Source organism: Triturus cristatus, chromosome 9 (genome assembly GCF_964204655.1).
Source record: "Triturus cristatus chromosome 9, aTriCri1.1, whole genome shotgun sequence".
Lineage (NCBI taxonomy): Eukaryota > Metazoa > Chordata > Amphibia > Caudata > Salamandridae > Triturus > Triturus cristatus.
In genome coordinates this window covers 642,489,439-642,512,101 of record NC_140592.1, presented here as the reverse complement: position 1 = coordinate 642,512,101, position 22,663 = coordinate 642,489,439, and the positions used below count along the sequence as shown (strand labels likewise).

The 22,663-nt window shown below is 42.3% G+C and overlaps 1 protein-coding gene across 1 annotated transcript in view; it reads left to right on the top strand.

The window, feature by feature from the left end:
• LOC146798423 (mucin-17-like) overlaps nucleotides 1-22,663 on the top strand; it is a 512,003-nt gene that overhangs the window by 393,144 nt on the left and 96,196 nt on the right. Inside the window, exon 11 of the mRNA XM_085627967.1 lies at nucleotides 2,504-2,666. Coding sequence (XP_085484093.1) covers nucleotides 2,504-2,666 — 163 coding nt within the window. The remainder of the gene's footprint in view (nucleotides 1-2,503; nucleotides 2,667-22,663) is intronic.

The window sequence follows — 22,663 nt, the reverse complement described above, 5'->3', positions numbered from 1 at the left end:
GTGAACAAGCCCTTAAATTGCCCACTTTCTAGAGTAACCTCTACATCCGCTGTTCAGATCAGATTGGGGTAAAAGAAAAAACAGGTAACCAACCTGAAATTAGTGAAGAACACTGACACGCTCACTAAGGCTGTGTGAACTTGAAAGCCAACTTTAAGACTTTGAACTGAGTTGCCGAGAAATTCCAAGAGAACTTATGAGTAATTTGCACCTGAGCCTAATACCTATCTAGATGAAGGGCGGGAATAGCAGGATTCCCAAATGCTGATAGTGGGAGGAAATATACTTGGGAATGGAGAGTAGTGTAGAACCTCATAAGTAGTATAACCTACTATAACCCTTTATGATGGATTGAACAAATTCTGTATTAAACTTTGCTGTGAGATTAAATGTACTTTCTTTTTTAATATAGACAAGCATGGGCTGGACAGTATGTTAGTGTGTTTGTTGTTTTAATGTTCTTATGTCTCCCACACTACCTTCCTGAGAAGCTTGTGACTTCTTGCCCTCGCTAACCTAACAATAAAATGTGAGAAGTGTTGTATTTAGCCCAGTTTACAAAGTGATAGTAGTATGTACTCCAGAACACCAGTGGCAAACAACCCCAACCACAATACTTGTTGCCCCATAGCCCTTGTCTGTCATGTGGCCCCCAAATGCATTTCACAGTTACCTTTCTTGAAATAATTGTTGAGTAAACAATAGACAACAGTAAAACTATGCAGGGAGGTTTGGAAGTATCATTATGATGATGAAACCCATGTATAATGCATAAGGATCCATGACACAAACATTTTGCACCACTGTGCCTTCTGCAATGAAAGCATATAAAGATGTTATTCATATATACGTGTCATAGCTAAGTTTCCTTTTCTGTAAGGCCATCCCCTGGATTTTTCACTTATTTTTTTCACCAATTTTGGTGGTGTTAGGACTCTGTGCACTGTGACACAGTGAACGTGACCTGACCTTAAAAATCGTACTGGTAAAATTGGGTTCACCCATATGGTATAGTTGACTTTCTTGCAACAGTCGTCGATGAAGCTGAAAATGCACCAGTTGCTTAGTTAAATGCTATATGTCTGTGCAGTGGGTATTATCCCCATCCACATATATGAAAAAAATATAAAGCTGCCAGGAACCCCACTGTACTTAAGCGGGATGCAGTTTGAATGAACAGCAGTGATATATGCTTGGAAAGATATATATAGAGCCACACTACATATTATGATGGGAAATAGCATTCACAACGCAGCCATTACATCGTGTTCCTTTACAAAGCGGTCATTAGAACGACCGTGTTGTTTGAACGCAATGCCTTTACAACGCAAGTCATTAGATCGACTTGCTGTAGGGTGCGCTCTGACCTAAGGAAAAGTATAATTTACTATGCCAACACCTTCCGTACTGTTGCGCAGGCTGGAGTTGGAATAGTAAATTATACTATTCCTAAGTCTAGCGTGCCCTCTACAGCAAGTCGATCTAATAACTTGCGTTGTAAAGGTATCGCGTTCTTACAACGCAGTCGTTATAACGACCGCATTGTAAAGGAACGCAATGTAATAGCATGCGATGTAACATGCTATATTCATTATGATTAGTGTACATTTACAGTGAATAAATCCCCAAAAGTTATTTTGACTATGTAGCTTTAGTCAGACCTAGGTATAAATAAATGATTCATATAATATCTCTACTTCAACAAATGCTAGCTAAATGACTCAAAAATGTTTTCTATTCTGTTTAAACAAATCTATTTAATATTGAAAGCAGATTTTTGATATGTTTACTGGAAAAGTAACTTCATGCAAGCATACCTTATGGTGACTGTGGAAAACTGGATTATACCACTTTAGTAACTCTAGGATCAATAAACATTACTTTGGTGCTAGTGGCATTATACATATGGCTGTCATGTATCAGCCATTAGGGGGCATTCCAGCCTGAAAATCTTTTTTTTTTACATTACTGATTACTGGCAACCATGCCTGCTGCAGTGAGGTGTTACTGCTGGTAATTTTGCATGGTGTGGGCATTAATGTAATCTTATCTGACTTGGTCACTATTACACCACTAATAAAATTAGTAGATCAGGATGATTTCTATTAAATATGAGTAGCTCTTACTACAGAAGAGGTTGGAGACCCCTGTTCTAGAAGAAGGGTATTAAGATACTTATTGTGAAGATTAATCTTAGGTGCAATGTCTTTTCATAAAGAAAAGGAGTACAAATGTGTTCAGCAGTCTTAAGTTAAAGAGGGGGAGGGAAAACTCTTAAGGCAAATCATGAAGCCAGTGAGCTAACCCTGTTGACTAATATTAGCCTGAGAGCCAAAACAGAGATGGAGGTGCCGTAAGATCTACACTGATACATTAGAGAGAAAAATAGACAAGCTTGAAAGGCTGAATTTCCTCATCTACAAACAAATTAGGTTATCGCTGAATGGGTCTCTAATAATGCAGTGGCATAGTTCCATTTCTGACTATTTGTTTTACTTTTCAGAAATATGTCGTGGATTTGTTCCCGGGAGTTTCAAGAATTACATCCACAACATTTCCAATAACTGGAGCTTGTTCTGTGTCAGCAGCTGCTACCCAGGTCTAGTGAATGGCGTCAACTGTCACTATGGGACTTGTCTGGTTCTTAATTCAGGGCCAGAGTGCCGGTAAGTGTGAGACAACCTGCTAATATGTCAGTATTTATTGACTTGTGTTGGTTAATGCAACAGTTGTTTTATTCACTAATCAATATATTATATTTGGGCTCAAGGGCGTAATGTGAACTGTCTGGGAATCTCAGAAGATGCATGGTTCCCACTGGCTGATAAATGAACAAGCATCTGCAATGCCAATAGGTCTTCCAATTGGCATAGTTAGAGCTATTGGCACCGTAAATGACACTGTCTTTTACCCTTGTGTTATGGAGTGGAGTGAATGTATGGCTGGCAAGTTTATGCATCAGTGGGTTGGACAACTTTGGGTGGTTGCACACAGGCATGGCGAGTGGCAAATCATAAAAAATAAAATCACTCACCTTGCCTGCTGCATGTTTGACATTCTCCTCTGTACCTCTTCTGTCTGCTATTTGGGATCCAGCCTCCAGGAAATTCCACTAACCAATCCACCAGCATGAGAGCAGCGCCAGGATTGGATGGAGCGTCCTGGCTGGATGCTTCTTCAGGCCATTTAGACCTATGATTGGTTTATACCCAGCTGTCTAAAACAGCTGGATGGAGAGCTTCAAACTTTGCATGTCACTGCGGGTGGCGTAAGACACCCAGACAAAGTAACATGCACACTTTGGAGCTTTCAGTAAGCCCTGCTACAATTCTTCTCTGTTGCCAATCAGCAGGGGAAGACATGCCATCATTTCTCTCGGCTGGACGGAGGCAGGCAGCTGCTGTGCACTATATGTGAAAAATAGCAATAGGATCATTTCATTGCCATTTTATGTTTCACATTTATCGCAGCTGCAGTTGGCGGGGCTATGCTCCCCCACCTTCACAAAGAAACCGCTGTTGGGTGTGGAGTGAAATGATGTGCTTTGGATTGGAATTGTTATGTGTGGAATTGTGTTGCATGGAATTGTGTGGTGTGGAGTGGAATTATGTGGCATAGTGTGCAGTGGAATTATGTGGATATTAATGATGTGCTTTTGAGTTTACTGTAATTATGGGAGTGGGATTGTGTGTCATGGAGTGTTATTATGTTGAATGGTATTTTGTGTTGTGTAGTGGTATGTTGTGGAGTTTATGTGTTGTGTTGTTGGATTTTGTGGCATGATGTGTTATTCTGTGGTGTGAATTGGATGTATGTTCTGTTTTGTGTAAATGTGTTGAGTTGAATTATGTGGTGTGTTGCTGAATTATGTGGTGTGGAATGGAAATGTGTGAAGTGGAATTGTGTTGAGTAGACCTGTGTGCCACCATTGCAGCAGAGTAAGGGAAGGGTGCCACTGCAAGAGAAAAATGGAAGGGCACCATTGTATGAGAGCAAGGGAAAACTGATACTGCAGGAGGGTAAGGGAAGGGCAACTGCAGTAGAGTCATGGAAGGGCACCACTCTAAAAAAAGAGAGTCTGGACAACACACTTGGGGGTTTCTGTAGTCCAAGGTCATTCCTAAATGTTGTCTTGCCGTTCCTCAGAGCAGTGCTGCCTGCTTCAGCTAGGTTTGGTGAAGAGCCAGAAGATGCAGCCTTATTACATTGTTGTCATCCGTTGGCATGACACCTGCCTGAAAATCAGATTTGTTTCATAGAGGTTACTTTCATATTTTATAGTGCTCTGGCAGAGCCACAAACTATCAGATGAATCCGGAAGTACAGAACTGCCTTCTTCAGAATATATATTGATATCCATCGACGGGGCCTATACTTCGAATCTGCTCACAGCTCTGCTCAGTGCTAAATGTGCATACTTTGATTTTAAGAACAATTCAAGTCCCGTGTATTCTTCAACCTTTTTGCGACATGCAGTCCAGTCATACAGCAGTTAAATAGATCTATACTGGGCACATGGTTGGCATAAGTGGCAGACAAGCGTACGGTATGACCGATTATGGCGATATTTAAACCATTTTCTACAACACACCATCATCACAATTAATCCATTCTGCAGGGCTGAATGTTTATAGCGGCAAGTGCATCATTTCAAATATTAGAGGCAGCGGGGATGCCGTTATCTCTACATATATATAATGCAGAGGACAGCAGACTAGGCTGCATCATCAACCAGAGCACAACATCACAACATTATAAAGAAGGGTTCTCTTGTGAAAACATGCATCCTGGATGCACCTGGACAGTCTAACACATGGGGGAGATGACCTGCTTTGGTCCACAATTCTCTTGCATACACATTAAACACTGGCATGTCGCTGGATAGTGGGGGAAGGTACGTGCAAGGGGGCGATGGAAGACTTCCAAAATCCTCCAGATTAGTTATGATGTGCAGCAGAAAATTAAAGCATGAAACACAAGTGCAAGCTGTGGTCTTACTGCACAGCTGCTCTGAATGCTCAACATATACGGCAAAGATGGCATTTGGGTAACAGGTTTATGGCACACGTCCCCCTTCCTGCCTTACATCTTTAATGTTTGGAAGCAGTAGTTTTTAGGTCTCGCCTGACCCAGCGCATGCGCTGGTCTGGTGAGACATTTTGTGAGGGCTCCAAAATGTGCTACCAGGCCAGCCTAGACCTACAGTGCAAGTACGCGGGTGCGCGCGTCGCGCTTTACCTCTATTACTTTCACTTTTGCGGCCGCATGGCCGCTTTGATGTTTGATCGCGATCACTTTCGCGGCCTCTTTGATGTTCTCCGTGAGGCTTCAATAGATTGCAGCAGTTAAAACAAGCATTGGCATAGCCAATAGTTCTCACTTTTGGGACCTTATAAGGTGCATGGCTAAACACTTATAAGGTCCCAAAGGCGAGACCTATTGGCTATGCCAATGCTTGTTGTTGTACTTGCATTGAAGGCTGTTAACACACAGCTTTACTGGAAGGAGCTCAGCCCCTGGGGCACCCACTAATGGGCAGGTGCTGGCCGGTCAGTCATGCTTGTTCATACTTTAGGGTGACATGAAGGAAGGGGCTGCTCCATGCCCCCCGATGACCACACATCTACCTTCCACGCTGTAGACTGACTAAACTAAATATGTGAGGAAAGCCTCAATTCTGCCTCTCCTTATACTGCCCAAGGGCAAGACCTGAAGGCAGCTGCAGGACACACAAACTCTCTTCACACATTTGTCAATAGAGGCGTTGGGACTAGGGGCACGAGAGGTGCTGCAGCTACCCAGATGATATAACATTCAGATCGAGAGAGAGCAGTAAAAAGGCCTTTGAGATGTTTTCTTCCAGCAGCATTAGCTGTGCTTTCACAGACAAACATAAGTTAACTTCTTTAGGCAAACTGCTGCTAACTATGTCCACAAACAAATATTAATTATTTTTTCCTGTGTGTATTTTTTTCAACTTGAAACTAGCGACACTCTGGAGTGCAGGAGTGGGTGAAAGAAGACAATAACATGTCAAATATTTTCCATCACACATGTAACTAAAAAGTGTGCTTTACTAAGGAAACTTTAAAGGGTCTCCAACTGCCCCAGCAGCCTGCAAAAGGCACACAAGACACACAGACTCTTAAAAGTGAAGCTTGATGTGATCGAAAATGTTATGGGGGTCAAACAACCCAGAGTGCATTACTTCTGCTTCATGTGTTCTGTACAACATAAAAATACTCTTATCAAATGCATGCTGCAGCCAGAGCATGTTATTGTGTACATACCGAGCACACAAGGGAGGAGACAACAGAAACATTCCTGCTTGGGCGCTCAGACAAGTAATTCCAGATGGTGGAGGGAAGGGGCGCTGAAGGAGGGGAAGAAGAGGGAAGGCGGCAGGATCTATCATTGCAGGGAGGCTAAGGCGCAAGGGAAATCCTGATGCTCCAAAGTTCCGCTAAACATTTTGCTTCTCTTTGACCAAGGGCACAATTTATTTTCTTTATAATTGCAATATGATTAACATTTACCAAGAGGGATGCTTTGCTGCTGAATGTGAATGAAAACAAGCGTATTATTTACCCCCACATATAGGTTTCGTACAGTCAAGTAACAGCAGCACATTCCCTGGCTCTGATCGGCGATTGGCTGTTAGTGAGCATGTCCTTGTAAGAGAAGAAATGCTGGAATGCATGTTAATGATATGTCAAATTATGCATTTAAAATGCTTCACATACCCATGGTGATAAAATAAATGGTGTGCAATCTTTTCAATTGCGTTTGAAAACGAAAGGCAGGGGGAGCAGTTGTGTGACCAGAGAGACTTCCCTGAGAGCTCAGAGCACTGAAAAGATCATAAAATGCAAGCAGCTGTGGTGCTGAAGCTGAACACAGGCAAAGAGTAACACTTGCAGGGAACCATGAAAAAAATAGTACCCAAAGAACAGCTATGCAACCAAAGTGTAATGATACAGTACTTGGTCCCTGCTACGTGGGAGAAAATGAAAGTTAAAAGGAGGAACAAAGAGCCAGCACTGACCACTAGTAAGCAAAGATTTTTAAAGGACATAGAAATAAATAAATGAAAAGCAGGGGGTTGGCTTTAAGCTCACAAGTATATTAAAGTATACAAGAGGTTGAAAGCCTGAATTAAAAAAGGACAGCCTTAGAGTCCATGGCCGTGCTCCCTCTCCTAACCCATCAACAATGTACTTATTGATTTTAGAAGTGTACATGTTTATTTATTTGTGTTTTTTATATGAGTCATTCCCTGGGTTATGTGGTGCTCTAGTTAAGGTGAACATACAACAAAATAACCCTTCACAGGGAGTAACATTATGTTATGTATATTTGTAAAGTGAATTTTCACCCATGAGGGTATTCCTGTAATACCTAAAAGATGGTTAACATTAGCAACCTCTCCTTCTAGTAAACATCTAGTCTGAGGATCTATGTGGCAAAAAGATCCTATTCTTGTAGAAAAGAGGGTGCATTCCTACCAAAATTAGTTAAAAATGAGAGAGGGTACGCACAGGCTTCCAATTGTCAACCAAATATGAAAAAGTATGCAGAAAATGAGCAAATAAATCACGGAAGCACCCAAGGGGGATTTGCTGCACTTATCCAGCCAACCAGACTTCCTATAATTCTGCAAACCTCATTTTAAATTAGCAAACAAACAAGAAACAGCTTAGAGAGGGCCTACTACAGGGGTCTGCCAGTGTTGCTATTCTTGCTCTCTGGCTATCTCCTATCTCTGTCAAAGCCTCAAAGGTGCTGAGTGGTGTTGCTGCCTTGTAGAAAACAGTCCCTTTACTGTGCTTATCCCATTACTTAGTAAGGTGCAGCCATGGGTCTTATTCTATGACACTTTCCACCTATGAAAATAGTAAATCTAGTTGTCAATTACCAAAATGTATTGTATGATTGTGTTCAAATAATATTTTTTTTGAATTTCTAAAAATTACAAAAAAATAATATGTATTACTGCTTGTACCTTTGCAGATTATTCAGAAGCCTTTTTGACTAGGACTCAATGTACTTAGGAATCTTTCCTCATAGTACCCACAGTACTCATGAATCATTAAATGTTCCTAAGTGAGCAAAGGTGAAATCCTTGATCATTAAGATGCCATCACCATCAATCCTCACTTTATAAATTTATAATTGCTGCACCTGTAAAAAAACAAAATCTGTACTTACAGTCAGTACAGCTAAGTTACTCTGGGACAATTGGCAATACCATCTTTACACACTTACCACCAGCAACATTTAACATTCCTTCAGATGTCAATGGCCTATAAGTATCAGAAGCAACAACCATTTCTTATTACCAACCAACAGATAAAGGAAATCCACTGATCATGAATGAACCCCAAAATCAACCACAAGACCTGCACATCCTTTTTCGGCAGCAAATTAGGACTCAGACTCCAGAGCCACAATTGTATCTCCTGTTACAATACCAACTGTGATACAACTTTGCTGGACTCTGGGGGTGAAGGTGATTAGAGGTGAGATTGTTTTCAAAATGAAACCAGACTATGACTAGTTAAAACAAAAAGGATTTATAAAGGACTTTCTTCGCATGAGGCTACTGTTGTCATGTGATGCAGAACACCAACTTTATTTTTGCCACTACCCAGGGTTCCTGGAATTAAGTAGACACAGTGATCTAGAACAGCTGATGCCTATCTAATAGCCGTAGATTTCACCAGGATTGATTCTATTAAGAGAAGGGCACCGATTTATAATTATTTAAGTACAGAAGGGCAGAGGATATTTGATCCCCTCCACCAGATAATACTACCAATTCCAGAGGCAATGGAGTAGATGTGTTTGTATGAACAGTAAAAAGACTGGAGATTAATTTAAAATATGATCCAAGTATAATAGTGGAGATGAAGGGATTCCTCACTCATAGACATCAGCAGCACAATTCAATTGACCGGTTTTTGGGCGGACTTGAGGAATTTAGTGTTCCCTTGTGAGCTTGATGGCACGCTGGACATATATTTGAGGGACCATTTAGTAGCTAATTGCTAGGATAATATAAGTCCAGAAAGATTTTTATGTTGTAGGATCCAAACACTTGAGAAAATGCTAGAAATAACCACGGGTACAAGAGGTCTACATCTGCATTAAAGGTGCTACCAAGACCAACTTCATTGGTGAAACTGAGGCTATAGGTGCAGTCTCGATCAAGGCAAATAATTGCATTCTGCACACCAAGTGATAACAGGGGGCAAGAAAAAATGTACACAAGAAAAAAGGAGCATATAACAGTGAAGGTAACTCAACCACAAGGCTAGTTCAATTTTTCCATCCAGCAGTAGGGAAAGAATACATGAAGTGCAGAAAAATGGGGCACTTTACCAAAATATGTCACAACGCACAAAAAAGTGAATTAATCACCGAAAAACAAAAAAAAGTATCATTAATGTCAATAGTAATGGTGATGGAAGGAGCCATGAGGTGGTATTTACCATCTAGATTGTGGAATGGGAGCAAAAAGAAAGGTGCCTGGTGTATACCATAAGGAAAGACCAAACCAAGTTGAGTGTTGACTCTGGCTTGCCTATCATTGTGTTTGTATATATAACTTTTGCACAGTGGCTTTTGGAGAAAATGAGATAAATATGGTGCTTCATTTTCATGAGAGAATCTCATGCAAGGACAGGGAAATTGCCACTAAAGTGTGTGTGCCCAAGAAAGAATACTATATCTGGCGGTGGCATGACCAGGGATCTTTCAGGATTGTCCTAGGGAGAAGCATGGAGTTTTCCAGTTCCTTAGGAAAAATGGTTGAATCAATGTTTCATTTGGTGAAAGTGCTTTTAGAGGCACATAAGGAAATATATGAAGACATAAGCGGGCTAGTTAAAGGGGTGGACATAAAGCTGTGCTAAAAAAACAATGTTATCCCTATTGTGCATAAAGTGTGGAATGTCCCGCTCAGCTTTAGAAGTTAATTACAAGAGTATTTTAAGACTCTTTGCAGTTAAGGGGTAGTAAAGCTATTGAATTCCTTGGGTAGGTATCCCTGATTGTCATGGCAAAAAAGTAAATGTGTGACCTAAAAGTGTGTGTGGACCTCTGGTCCCTAAATAAAAAGATCTTGATGGGTTGTTTTCCCTCTAAAATTATTGTCAGTTAGGGGAAGCCACATTTTTATCTACTATCGATTTAGGAGCAGTCGATCATCAGGTGGAACTCAGCGAAGATTCTAGCGCTATGACAACTTTAACACTCCATTTGGGAGGATTAATTGACTCAGGATGCCATATGGTCTAGCGTCAGTTAGAGCCATACCAACGTTTTACAGGAATTCGAAGCAGCTTGGCTTATCAGGAAGGTATGCACACACAATAAAGAAGCGGCGAGAGGCACAAACCTTGCCTTGTCCTCCCATTCAAATCTCTCAACACAAAAAAGGAAAAGTGATACAATTATATACAGAACAAAGAGGAAAATACCCTATCTGGAAAACCCTTTAGGTTCTTAAAACTGCCCTCAGCCACTAAACAGTGACAAGCTTCATCATAGGGACGCTGACACCACCTGGCACATACCAGCTCTCAGGGTGGAGCGCAGTATTTTTTTTAGCTTAAGAGGGATCTAATGTGCAGAAAGAATCATAATAAAACTGTCTAAGAGGGTACCCTCTCAATTTTATTATGGGTTCCTCTTGGCAGAGTTAAAATCGTGGAAATGGGGGGTACTCTGGAAATTTGATCCCTGTCACCCTCTCTGCTAATATCGACATGTTTCAGCTGTAAAGTTGCCACTATGGGTCATTGGCCTTCCTCAGGATACAGACCCCTTCTCAAAGTCCCTTCTTATCTATGACTGTATAGAGGAAAGTTAGTGTAAGGCCTTACTTGCCTCTTGTAGAAACACACCTGGAATTGCCAGTGTTTCTTTGCTAATATTCCAAAACCGGGGTAAGAATGGGAATGTTGCCCTATAGTCACACTTTTGTCAAGTTCGGACGTCTCCTGAATATTAGCTTCTCTGTGCCCTGACTGGAAGGTATTACAAAAAATAAGGTAGGTGCCTATGTGACTTTGCACAAGGTGTTGCTGTTATGGAGAGTCATGGGATGATAGTGAAAAAGGAGAAATAATACTTCATATTAAACAGTATTCAATATGTTGGTTAGCAACTTTCTAAGGCTGGCATTAGTCCCAGGAATGATTTATATGAAGCAATAATGGGGCACCTTGCCCCTCTGATAAAGATCAAGTAAGATGTTTACTGGTGTTTAGTGAACATTATTTATGCTTTATTGATAATTTTGGCCTTCACACTGAACCACTCAAAAATAATTGAGGAAGGGTACGGGGTGCACACTAGGATATGCAGATGTAGAACAGGAAGCCTCTGACAAAATGAAAGGGCTGAATCTTTATGCTCCTGAGTTACAGCCTTTCAGAGAGTATGTACCATATACAGTCATATAGACATTAGCATGTCAGCCATAGGAGTGGTTTTGAGACAGATCATAAGTGATAAATTGAGTATTGTGGCATTTGCTTCCAGATGTTTGTCAGGGGCAAAGCATAAATATAGTTCAATGGAGAAGTACTAGCTTGCGTGTTGGCAGTACATCAGCTTATGACTTACTTATGGGGAAGAGAGTTTATGTTGGTCACTGATCTGATACGGGCAGTTTATTAGAAGACGACGCAATTGCTCGAATAAAGATGACTATTTCCATAACGCTGAAAAATTACAGGTCAAATTAGGTGCAAGAGGATATCCTAAAAAACTTGTGAGAACAGCATTGAAAAGAGCTTGGTTCACGCCGAGGGAGAGTTTACTCACTCCCAAAATAAAAGAGAAGACAGATCTTTTGACATGTATATTGACGTTTAATCCGAAAGCAAATAAGGTGAAAAACATTATCTTAAAAAACTGGAGGTTGATTGACCAATTTAATATACCAAAACCATTATTTGCCTTCAAAAAGGGTAAAAATTTGAAACAACATTTGGTCAAAGCAATGAGAGATGTTCCGAAAAAAGACACAAGAACCTTATTGGGTCTACCTGCATTGTTAGGGCACTACCGTTGCAATAATTGTGTGGCGTGTGCAAGTACAAATGAATGTAAAACATTGATGATCACGAACAAGATGCACGTGATGCAATCATTTTCCAACTGCAACACCAAAAATGTGGTGTATGCTGTGATCTGCTCCTGTGGGAAGATGTACATAGGGCAGACAATACAAAAGGTGAAGATGCGGATCATACAGCATAAATCCCGCATTAAATGTAAAACCCAGGGAGCCCCTCTTGTACAACATTACACTGAGTTTGGCCACAATGAGAATGACTTGGAGTGGACAATCTTGACTGTAATTAAGGCAAGTAATAAGGGAGATTTGGAGATGAGGCTTAACCGTACAGAAGCACGACTCATCGAAAGATATCACACAGCAACAGAAGGTCTAAATGAGAGAGATGAACTATGGGCGCTGATTTAAATTAATTAGAGACGCCCGCAGGTTCTAATATTATCCTTGATCATAACATGTAGAATATCGTGACGACCATGAGCTCTTCTCTAACGCTTTGATAATCAGACATGTTACAGAAGCAGCACGATGAATCGAGGCTGTCCATCGTTAGAATGTAAGCCCTGACCTTTGAACATACAGTGTTGTAGAATGGATGACATCCTGGATGTATATTTTTGGATACATCTTCCATGGATTTTAGACCGGTCTTTTGATTTATTTTGGAGTCCCGGTTGAGCTGTTTAATTGTATGACCTGTGGTCCTTTAACTTCGAGTGAGACATGTGATTGCAGTTATGACCAAAAATTGGGTCCACTGGCCCACTGGCTGATGAGAGACGTTAATTATGGGAGAAATGAGTTCCATCCTGCACCAGCATCTTTTTGATTTAGGGTGCAGTCTTTTCGAGAATAATTATCATTTTACATGGGGGTTTGTTAACACTACACTCAGTGGTGTCGTTTTAGACGTAGGGATAGGAGTTGAGAGCCCGTCCGTTTGTGTTGCAATGGTTCTGATTTGTTTCTGTTTGTATATCATTATGCTTCGTGTTTTCTTTTGACATTGTTTATTTTGAGTATTTTGATTTTTCTTCCTTGCCTGTTAGTGGATATTGTAGGGAGACTTCGCTACGATAGTCGTGTCCATTGATAGAGTTTTATTTACCTTTCGGGGTGATGGAATAGTTGCGATAACGTTTAAGTGCGTGAGTCCCAACACTATCCGAAATGCAGTCCTATCTTTGTGTTTGGTGATTTAGAGACGCTCTACGTAATCGCGCACATACGTATTTAGTGAAGGCCCATTAGGAATCAGTAACGCCAGTTCATTGTAATGACGTACGGTGACGGAGCACGGTGTCGGTGAAGAGGACCAGGAAGAAGCGTAAGTCCCGATCACTTGATTCCCTTAGTAGGAGATACTGAGTAGGGTTCACACATTTATAGAATTATTGGAGACTTAGATGACAGGTTTTCTGTTTCTTCTTGTTGTTATAGCTACCGGAGATTACTCGATGGAATCGAAGAACCCCAGGGCCCCCGAAAAGACGCAAGTGTTGAGGTTCGGTTCCTAGTTCTAGTAGATCTGTTGTAGTTTTCTACACGATTGACACGGGTGTCTTTAAGCTCTTTCCCTCCCTCCCCCCGTAGGAGCCCGATATCGATGAGTGGGACCGCCTGGCTATGTTAAATGTGAGACCAGGTTGATTCAGATGAACCCACAGGTATTCCAGCCTTGACCTGGGCTTGGACTTGATAATCTTGGGTATCTTTGGCCTTTATGTCACTGCAGTGGTGTTGGTGTGCATGAGTTGTTCAGTACCCTGCGTTCTTTCTACATTCACTAGCTGGGTGTTTTAGCGACTTGAACCATGTCATTAGTGAGAGTGCGCCATGACCAGTAGTAGTGATGTTTATTTTTTATTTTCTGTTTAGTTACGTTTGCATAAATAGCTTGGAGGCTATAACTATAGCCTCCAGCACATTTACACACCCGTGCGGATTCTCCTCCTTTCGCAACACTGTCTGGGCAAATAAGGGACAGAACACAGCGCATAAAAATAAAAATATAGGTTTTAGGAGTTTATTGTAGTTGTATTATTGTTGTAGATTATATCCCCGTCCTGAGGAAGCCATAAAGAAAGTGGAGGCTGAAACGCGAACGCGTCGACACATTGACAAAGGAGGAGTCCACCTTGTTGTGGAATAAATACATGAGTTGTGTTGGCATTACAAATTAAGATGGAGTACTAATATCTTCGTTTTGCCTATAGGACTACCTTCTGATGTAGCACTAGGCAATGAGAAGTGCACATTTTTTATGAAATATGCCTTTAGGGGAAAGGATTTTGGATTGAGTTATTTCACACATGAGTATGTATATATGTTTTGTATTGTAAAAGAAAAAATTGTTTTGTATTTGTGTAATGAATGTGTGTATTGTTGTGCACCATTCGTTTGGATGCACACCGATGGATATTTGTGCCTGTATTAAATAATTATCAAAATTTGCCAGAAGAAATAGGCTTTTTGCCAAGGTAATTACTAAACTCTTGTGCAAAAATTAAATATGGTCTATCCCTCCATATCATTTGTACATATATCTTAGAGGTCACTGATCTCAAGTCATTAATCTATGTGTTGAGTGAGATAATGGTATGGGTAATTCCAAACAAGGAATAGTCATTTTACTGGGAGTTTTCACAAGATAATTCACTGATGAGATTCAAAGATTTTATTGTCCATAGGTGTTCAGAAAGAGTTGATCGGTTATTCAAAGGTTTGCGAGGAATTGAGTGGTGTGAGAGCTGGCCTGGTATATGACGTTCACTAATTAAAGTGGGCACCTTGCACCAGTCCGGACAACCCTTATGGTGATTTAAGAGGTATCAGACAACTTTAGAAAGCTATCCAAGTGGTAGCTGTGGAGAGCAGCCTTCAGGCTAAGTCTTCAAGGAGTGTAAAGCAGCTTGTTTTACCAGAATGCAATCTTTTGGTATAGATTAAATGAAAGAGAACCACAGAAAGTATTTATAAAAATATGTATTTATTATATAATACTCTCTAGTACGTTTCAGTATCTCCTACACAGAGATATACACAAGGCACACAATATCATAGCAAAGAATCATGGTAAATAGCACTAATACACAGTGGCCCCAGGGAGAGGACCAAACCATATACTAAGAAAGTGGTATAAGAACCACGACTCAAGTCAGGACGATGTCAAGAGGAGGTAGAATTGCTGGGACCCCAAGGAACCACCCAAGGTGAGTAGATAGGGACCCCACGGAGTGCGTGTGCAGTGTGGGAACACGACCACGTGCTCCGTACAAGTCTATGTGCAAGTCGCGGTTGGAATTTTAAAGATGATGGTCCCTCCCCAGTGGACTTCGAAGAAACCCTGTGGAAGACAGAAGGTTGGAGAGCCACCCCACACATGGATACCAAAGTACCTAAGTTACCTATCCCAGGAAAGCCGGGTGCATAGGGATGAAGTGGGGGCCGGAATTGCAGTCGAGCTCAGTGGAGGACTTCGAGAACGTGCCGCTGCTGGAAGGGAGAAGAATGTCTGGTGGAATCCAAATGTGGATCCTTAATGAAGAGTACCTGAAATCAGAGGGGAAAGAGTCTGGGTCACTTAGGAGTCACCAGGGGCTCAGTAGACGAATGCCCACCGATGTCGGGTGCTTCAGGATAGTTGACGGTGCTCCTGACGCTGCAGCTGCAGGGACCAGGTGATGTTGAGGATGAACAGGAGCTGGATGCGAGCTGTTCCATGAAGGATGTTGAGTAGGGGTGGGCGGAATTTGCGGAATTAACCTCCGCAAATTATCGCGAGATTGCAGAAAATCTCCGCAAACACGCCGGAAATATCGCGAAGATGCGGAAGTTTTTTGCCGCCTGTTCGCGGTATTTTTTGCGTGTTCGCGGGTCGCCAACTTACCCATGCGGTCGCTCATGGGCGCGGCCATCTTGTTTTCACTTGTCCCGCCCTCTGGCGTTGTTTACTTCCTGTTCCGGGTCGCGCAATGCATGTTCGCGGTCGATATTTCCTGTTCGCGATCGCTTTTACTTGATCGCGTTGCTATTTGCTTGCTCAGGGAGAAAATATCGCGCGAACTTGCGCACGTGGTCGCAACGGGCGCGGCCATCTTGTTTTCCACTCTATTGCATGGTTCTGGGGCCTGATTTTCAATCCTCCCTAAATCTTTTCAATCCTTTGTTTATAGCCACTTTTTTCGGATCTTTATTACTTATTATTTCTCTAACTATTTTCCTGCCTCTATATTTTTGGTTTTTGTGTACCTTTTTTTTTGTTTTTTAGCTACTTTTTCTCTTTGTATTGCCTGCTATTTATTTCCTTTACTCCTTTATTTATTTTACCTTTTCTTTCCCGCCCCGTCCCCAGAACCATGTCCAAGGGCAGGGCTGTTCGCCGGCGCAGCCAGAGCCGCGACCGCCTTCCTTGCGGAAGGCGGCGCCCACAAGGGGTGCATGCACGGGCCTTATTTGGGGAGGCGGAGTTGGCTGCACTAATTTTCTTTGTGCAGCGCCACCTCCCCTCAACCCTGGCAGCAGGTGGCAGGCCTGGGTCCGGGTACGGCCTCCGGGAGCGTCGGCAGCGGTGGGGGAAGGTGCGCCGGGCAGTGTCTCGCATCTCTGGGGTCCGGCGCACCCAGGCACAGCTGACGCACCGGTGGTCCGACATCCTGGACCGTGAGCAGGACCTGCTGGACCTGCTAGGAGTGGAGGTCCCGGGGCTTGGTGAGTACCTATTTAATTATTACAACTTTGTGTCTGTTCTTCTGCTCTATGTTATATATTGCGAATATCTTTTTTTCCTTCCAACCAGATAGAATGTTGCTGCTTGCAATACATTCCAGGTTAATAATGTTTAAAAGTCTTCTGTGATTATGACACAGGTGCTCTTCTGCGCTACTACTAATCTTACTTGTTTGCAGCTTTGCGTTTGCGCTTGCTTAGCGTGATTCTTTACGAGTTTATTTTAGAGAAATTAAGTTACGTAATGCTACAGTGACTCATGTCCACTCCTTACTTTGTCCTGTCACTAATAGATAGGGGCGGATTGATACATAGGTTTAGGTACTTTGTATGAGCTTCTAATTGGTTAGTGGTATGCGTGATGCCCCCTCACTCAGTTACGTGACGTGCTGCTAGTACGCCAGTCTTTAGAACCTTTCTAGTTTGTTCAATGAGTGGAGGTAGGCTTTGCAGTTACTTAGCAGTAGCAGATGAGCATCAATCAAACCAAAATTGTGTATATACAAAAAATGTAGTCATGTTAATGTGTCCTCCATGATTGGATCATACACATTGTTGAGGAATACAGTCGAAATGCATACTTAATGTACAATTGGCATGCCTGGAATAGGTGGGCTAGGTTGGGTGGTAGGTTGTACTAATACTTAGGCTTACTTGTAACTTAGTTTTCTGGAATCAGAATGGAAGAATGGATTACTGTTGATAAATAGTAACTTAAGTAGTCGAACTGCGAATCCCCCGATATTACATGTTGACCAGATGAGATCGGTCAATGTAGTTATTGCAATTGTTTACATTAGTGTTTTTTGACCGTTGTTGAAAAAAATTGTATTTGCTTAAGTTGACACCATCCATCAATGTTTGTCTTTCTTATATCTTTCCTGTTCATCAGCACCCAGGGGCAGACGGGCAGGGACTGGGCAGTCGGCGGGACAGGAACACCACGAGGAGGACACCGCTGAGGGCTCCTCTGCTGGCCCCAGTAAGTCTTCTTGTTTTTAATAATATTTCTTATTCCATAACTTTTACTGCCCCATTTCTCCCGAACTATAGTGTGTTTCCAAATGCTATTTTTTACCACCAATTATCCTTCGATCTGTACGGTTTCAAAAAGCTTATCCCTGCCTCCGCTATGATGACTGAGTACTACTACATACTATCAGTCTGTCTGTCTGTACTGTAGTAGCTAGTCTTGCCCAGTGCCACTCTTTGTGAAAGGTTGTAATATAAAACTCATATTCACCAGTAGCTCGTACAATCCGTTGGGTCGTTGTCTTGTACTACTTTTTACTCTTGTTGATGTTTAGGCTTTGAAAATTCACAGCAACAGCCCTACCAGATTTCTTAATATTTTGATATGATACCCTATAGGACATACAACTGTTGTAGGGATCTTGCACATACATTTGCACCAGAAAATAGGATGTTGGTGATGGTAGGTTGGACCTTCCTTGCACACCTCAATCAGAAATTCCGCACCCACCACAATTCCACTGCTTGACTATAGTACTGTCTTGTCATACCTATTAGGTCTCGGAACCCTCCCCCCAAGACAACCAACAAGTAGACAACCCAGAACATTAACACACCCAACCTCTGTCGTGGAAGCAATTCACATGCACACCCTTACTTTAATTTGCTCAATCGTGTAAGTTAGTCCACTCCACACCAAATACCACAAAGTCTATGTAAGTTTAAAATTTGTATTTCAATTTGAGAAGGTCTGTACACTGTTATCTTAGCAGCACCAACCGGCAAATCAATAACATTAAAACAAAATACATTGTTACACTAATACAGTTGGGAATTAAATCATGATAACTGAAGTGGTGGAAGGCAGCACCACCATCCCATAGCAATTTAGTTTATATACATTTATAAATGAAGATGTGAGTGAAGGGACCCCTCACCTCAGAAGAACCTAGTACTGGTAGTTGGTGCATCGTTCAGAAGCTCTGGTTCGTAGAAGCGAATCTTGCGTCTGTAATGCGAAAAAAGGGAATGGTGTGCGTTAGTATATTGCAACTTGCAAGCATTTCTCAGCCGTGCCAAAAAGTGTAGCATCTATGGATAAGCAATATGGACTAACAGTAACAGTAGTACACCAGTTCTTCCTAAAAAAGTGGCTTGTTAATGTTTGTTGACCGCCTGTACGCAGCGCGTAGACTAGACAGTAGCAGTGTGAGGCAGGTCATGTGGGCTCAAACGTGTCTTAAGAAGCTGCAAGGTAAAGGTAACGTCACATGTGCATGGCTAGGGCTAATCAAGCAAATGCTACAATGATCATATAACTTAGTGTCTACTCTACTACTACCTGATTTGTACTAGTGATTTATGTTAGTATTAACTCATTTTTCAACCTTGCTACTGATCAATAGGGGGGAGGTGTATATGTTGCCTAATAAATGTGTAATGTTTTCTAGGCGCACTACCGACCACCATTGCTGGGGCCAGCGAAGGCGACGCAGAGGGCGAGGATGCGGCAGTTGCAGATAGCAATGGAGGGGGAGTGGCAGCACCAGTGGCAGGCGGTGGTAAGTTAGATTCATAATCTTTAACTATTGTTGAACTTGACAGCACACTCACTGCAAAGGTGTACTGTATGTATATGTATACTGTAAAGTTGTGAATTAGGGCCCCATTAGGATAGTGGGCGTATTGCCCCCGCCGGGTTCTCTGGAATTCACTGCCGTCACAGCAGGGGCAAACCTCCCGCCATCCCTGTAGAAAATATTCAGACATGTCTAGGCGGAAAAGGGTTCAATATGGCGGTGGTGTCTCTCTCACCACACCGGCAGCCATATAATCTGCATTTTGGAATGCCTTTGCGTGGCGGCATTACCGTCCGCCACGGAAAGGCATGCACACATTGCAGAGTATGCTTGGGGGCCCCCATGGAGGGTACCTACCGATGCTATGGTACCCCCCGACTTTCAAAGCAAAACGTGACAGGCTCCGTGCGAGGCCCGTCATGTTGTGCTTGGAAAAGCAGCACAACATTTTAGCATTGCTTTCAGCGTCACTGTGCCGGGCGCATCATCCTAATTAATTGTCCCCACGGGACCCCCACCCTTTTTAGCAGTCGGATGGCGGGCGGACAAAGTCCGCCCGCTATCCGATGTCGTAAGTAAGTATGAGTTCTTGGGGACGTTTGAAGAGTGAACTAGAAGACTAGAATTCCCTTTAATTGGTATAGGACTAGGAGCCAGAGTATTGAGTAACCAATGGCCTCATCTATCTGATTTCAACTCCGCTTTGAAAGTTTTATGGAGAAGAGCACCTGGTGCACTGTTCAACTAAAAAGTGTAAGACAGGTGGAAGGAAGAAGGACGGGCGACATTTAAAATGTTATGTACTACTGTGCTTTATTTTATAGTGCTACTCTACCATGCCACTATGTGTATAAATAATTACCTTGTCCTACTGTTTTATTAAGACTATATTTTACAATTGTCTTGTTTTTTTCTTTTTGATACACAGCTACTCCGAAAATCAACCGGAAGGAGTTGGCCGCCAAGGCACGGCGCCGGAAGCTGGAGGCAATCCAGCAGGAATACCGGCGGCTGGTGGTCCTAGCCGAGGAGGAGGAGGAGAGTGCAGCAGCAATTGAAGCCTCCTCCAGTGCCCCGGGCCCCAGCCACCGCCCTCCAGCGGTACGGCGCCACCGTCTGGCGGCTGCCCGCCGCCACCGTGCCATCTCCGGTGCCCCCCCCCACTGTGGTTGCAACTGCCGCGGCCTTAGACGCCGCGTCGCCCATTTAGAGGACCAGATTCGTGTCCTCCTCCAGTCCCGCCCCACCAGTTAGTCCCTGTCACTGCCCCTTTTTTAATTCCTGTTTGTTTCCTCACTCGTTTGGGCGTTCTCTATTTCTATGGACAGTCGTTGGGGTTAGGGAGGGGGGTGGGTCAGCTTTTGTGGGTTTAGTTTATTTGTTAGGGTCAATTAAATATATTTTTCTATGTTACATGCAATGTTGTTAATGTTTTGTAGGTGGGGTAACTGTTTTACATCACACTGTTTCTTTGCTGGTGCATGGCCGCCCATAGCGTGTGTTTGATTTCAATAATTTGCTGACTGTATAAGACACAAACAGATAGATGCGACACACCTCACTCATTGACTGGTCCTACTATGCATTCTTTGGAGTGGTGTTTGAAACTGACATCATTGACAACATGTCCATTATTGATTCTGCCTCCCCCAAACTTCTCTCTTACCGGTGCTTGATGTTTATGTCCAACTGTGGCACAGCACTGGCTGCATGGTGAAGATGGTTTCCTTTTTCATACATGCCATGATTGGGGTGGTGGTGGTAGTATAGTAGTAGTATACACTGGCAGGGTAGCAGCATTTCCAAAAAAAGAAAAGGAGATAGTCAATCGCCTTTGAGAGACTGTTAGAGGAGTAGTTGAATGAAGTACATCACAGAATTTACCGAGCAACAATTATATGCTCAAATATTTGACAAAAAAAATGAATGCTGGATATTATGAGGATAGCCTACTAGACAGAGTTACAAACTATAGTTTTGTCGACTTGGCTATGCCTACAGTCTAACAGTTAGTGCTGTATATGAGGAATGACAACAAACAAATCAAATCAATGCCGGCAATTCATGCTGAGGTATATGTTCCTTTGTTAAATAAAATCACCTGTGAAATATCCTACTCATGGGTGGGCAAGCAGAAGAAGATCATCGCTCTGCATTGAAATTGAAGTAGTGTTGCTTTCACCACATCCGCCCCAGCAAGTGTGTGATTAAGTATTGGTGTACATTTAATTTAGTTACACCTCGACAATAAGTCACACAGCCCGGGGGAAGAGGGTTAGGGTCCGTTGATTGGATGGGAAGGGGGATTTTGGGAAAGGTTTGACATAGAAAAACAGTATGCATACATAGACAAACAAACGACAATCATTGAAGACTACCATACCATATCCATTCCATATGTTAAGGTATAAAAAAGGAAATGCATGCATGATGAGACCCGGATTACATACACTTCTATTTCTTGTTCTGTTCCGGCCTTAAAACTTTAACAGATAGCAAATAGAAATTTTAAATATTGGTAGTGAAGAATCGTAAACACAGAGCAAACGTAATGATGATTGATAATAACAACTCCAAGAACACACTGTTGTAAAGAATGTATACAAGATATTAATCAAATTATTTAAAAGAAGTGAAAAGTGGATACTGTTACTGTGTTATCCTGGTCAAAAATGTGGACTGGTTTTTTGCATCTCGGCATTCCTCTTGCTCCTCTCGTCCATCAATCTTGGGTGTGTCGCCTCACCACTCGCCACTGCCCGGCTGGAATAAAAAGGTGATTGATTGGTAAGGTAATTAATATGCATTGTAATGTTTTACAAAGTTTTGGACAAGGCCCGGCCTGTAATTTTAGATTGAAAACCAAAGGGGATATTCAGAAAGAAAGTGAAAACAAATGCACAAGTGATGGTGTAGTGCAACAAGAACACTTTCCGAGGTGGCATGTATGCATATGCATCATCTCTACTGTAGTCTGTTTCCAGCATAGACCTTCAACAGTAACAGGAGAGATCAGGCCCACAGTGCTTACCATTAGCACATCCTACGTTAACACTTTAGAGTCCTTTTTTTTTTTCTCTCAAAGAGTTGGACAAACGCAAAGCACATTATCCATTCCAGACATAGCATTTTACAGTTAAAGTTAGTAAAATCAATGCACTGCAGTCATCCCACCGCTACACTCTATTCAACTTCTACACAGACATTTGGGTGTGCTGTGGTTGTGGTTCACGTGTTTACCTTTAGGCTTTTCCGTTTTATGCCACTCATGAAACATCCTCCTGACTTCATCATC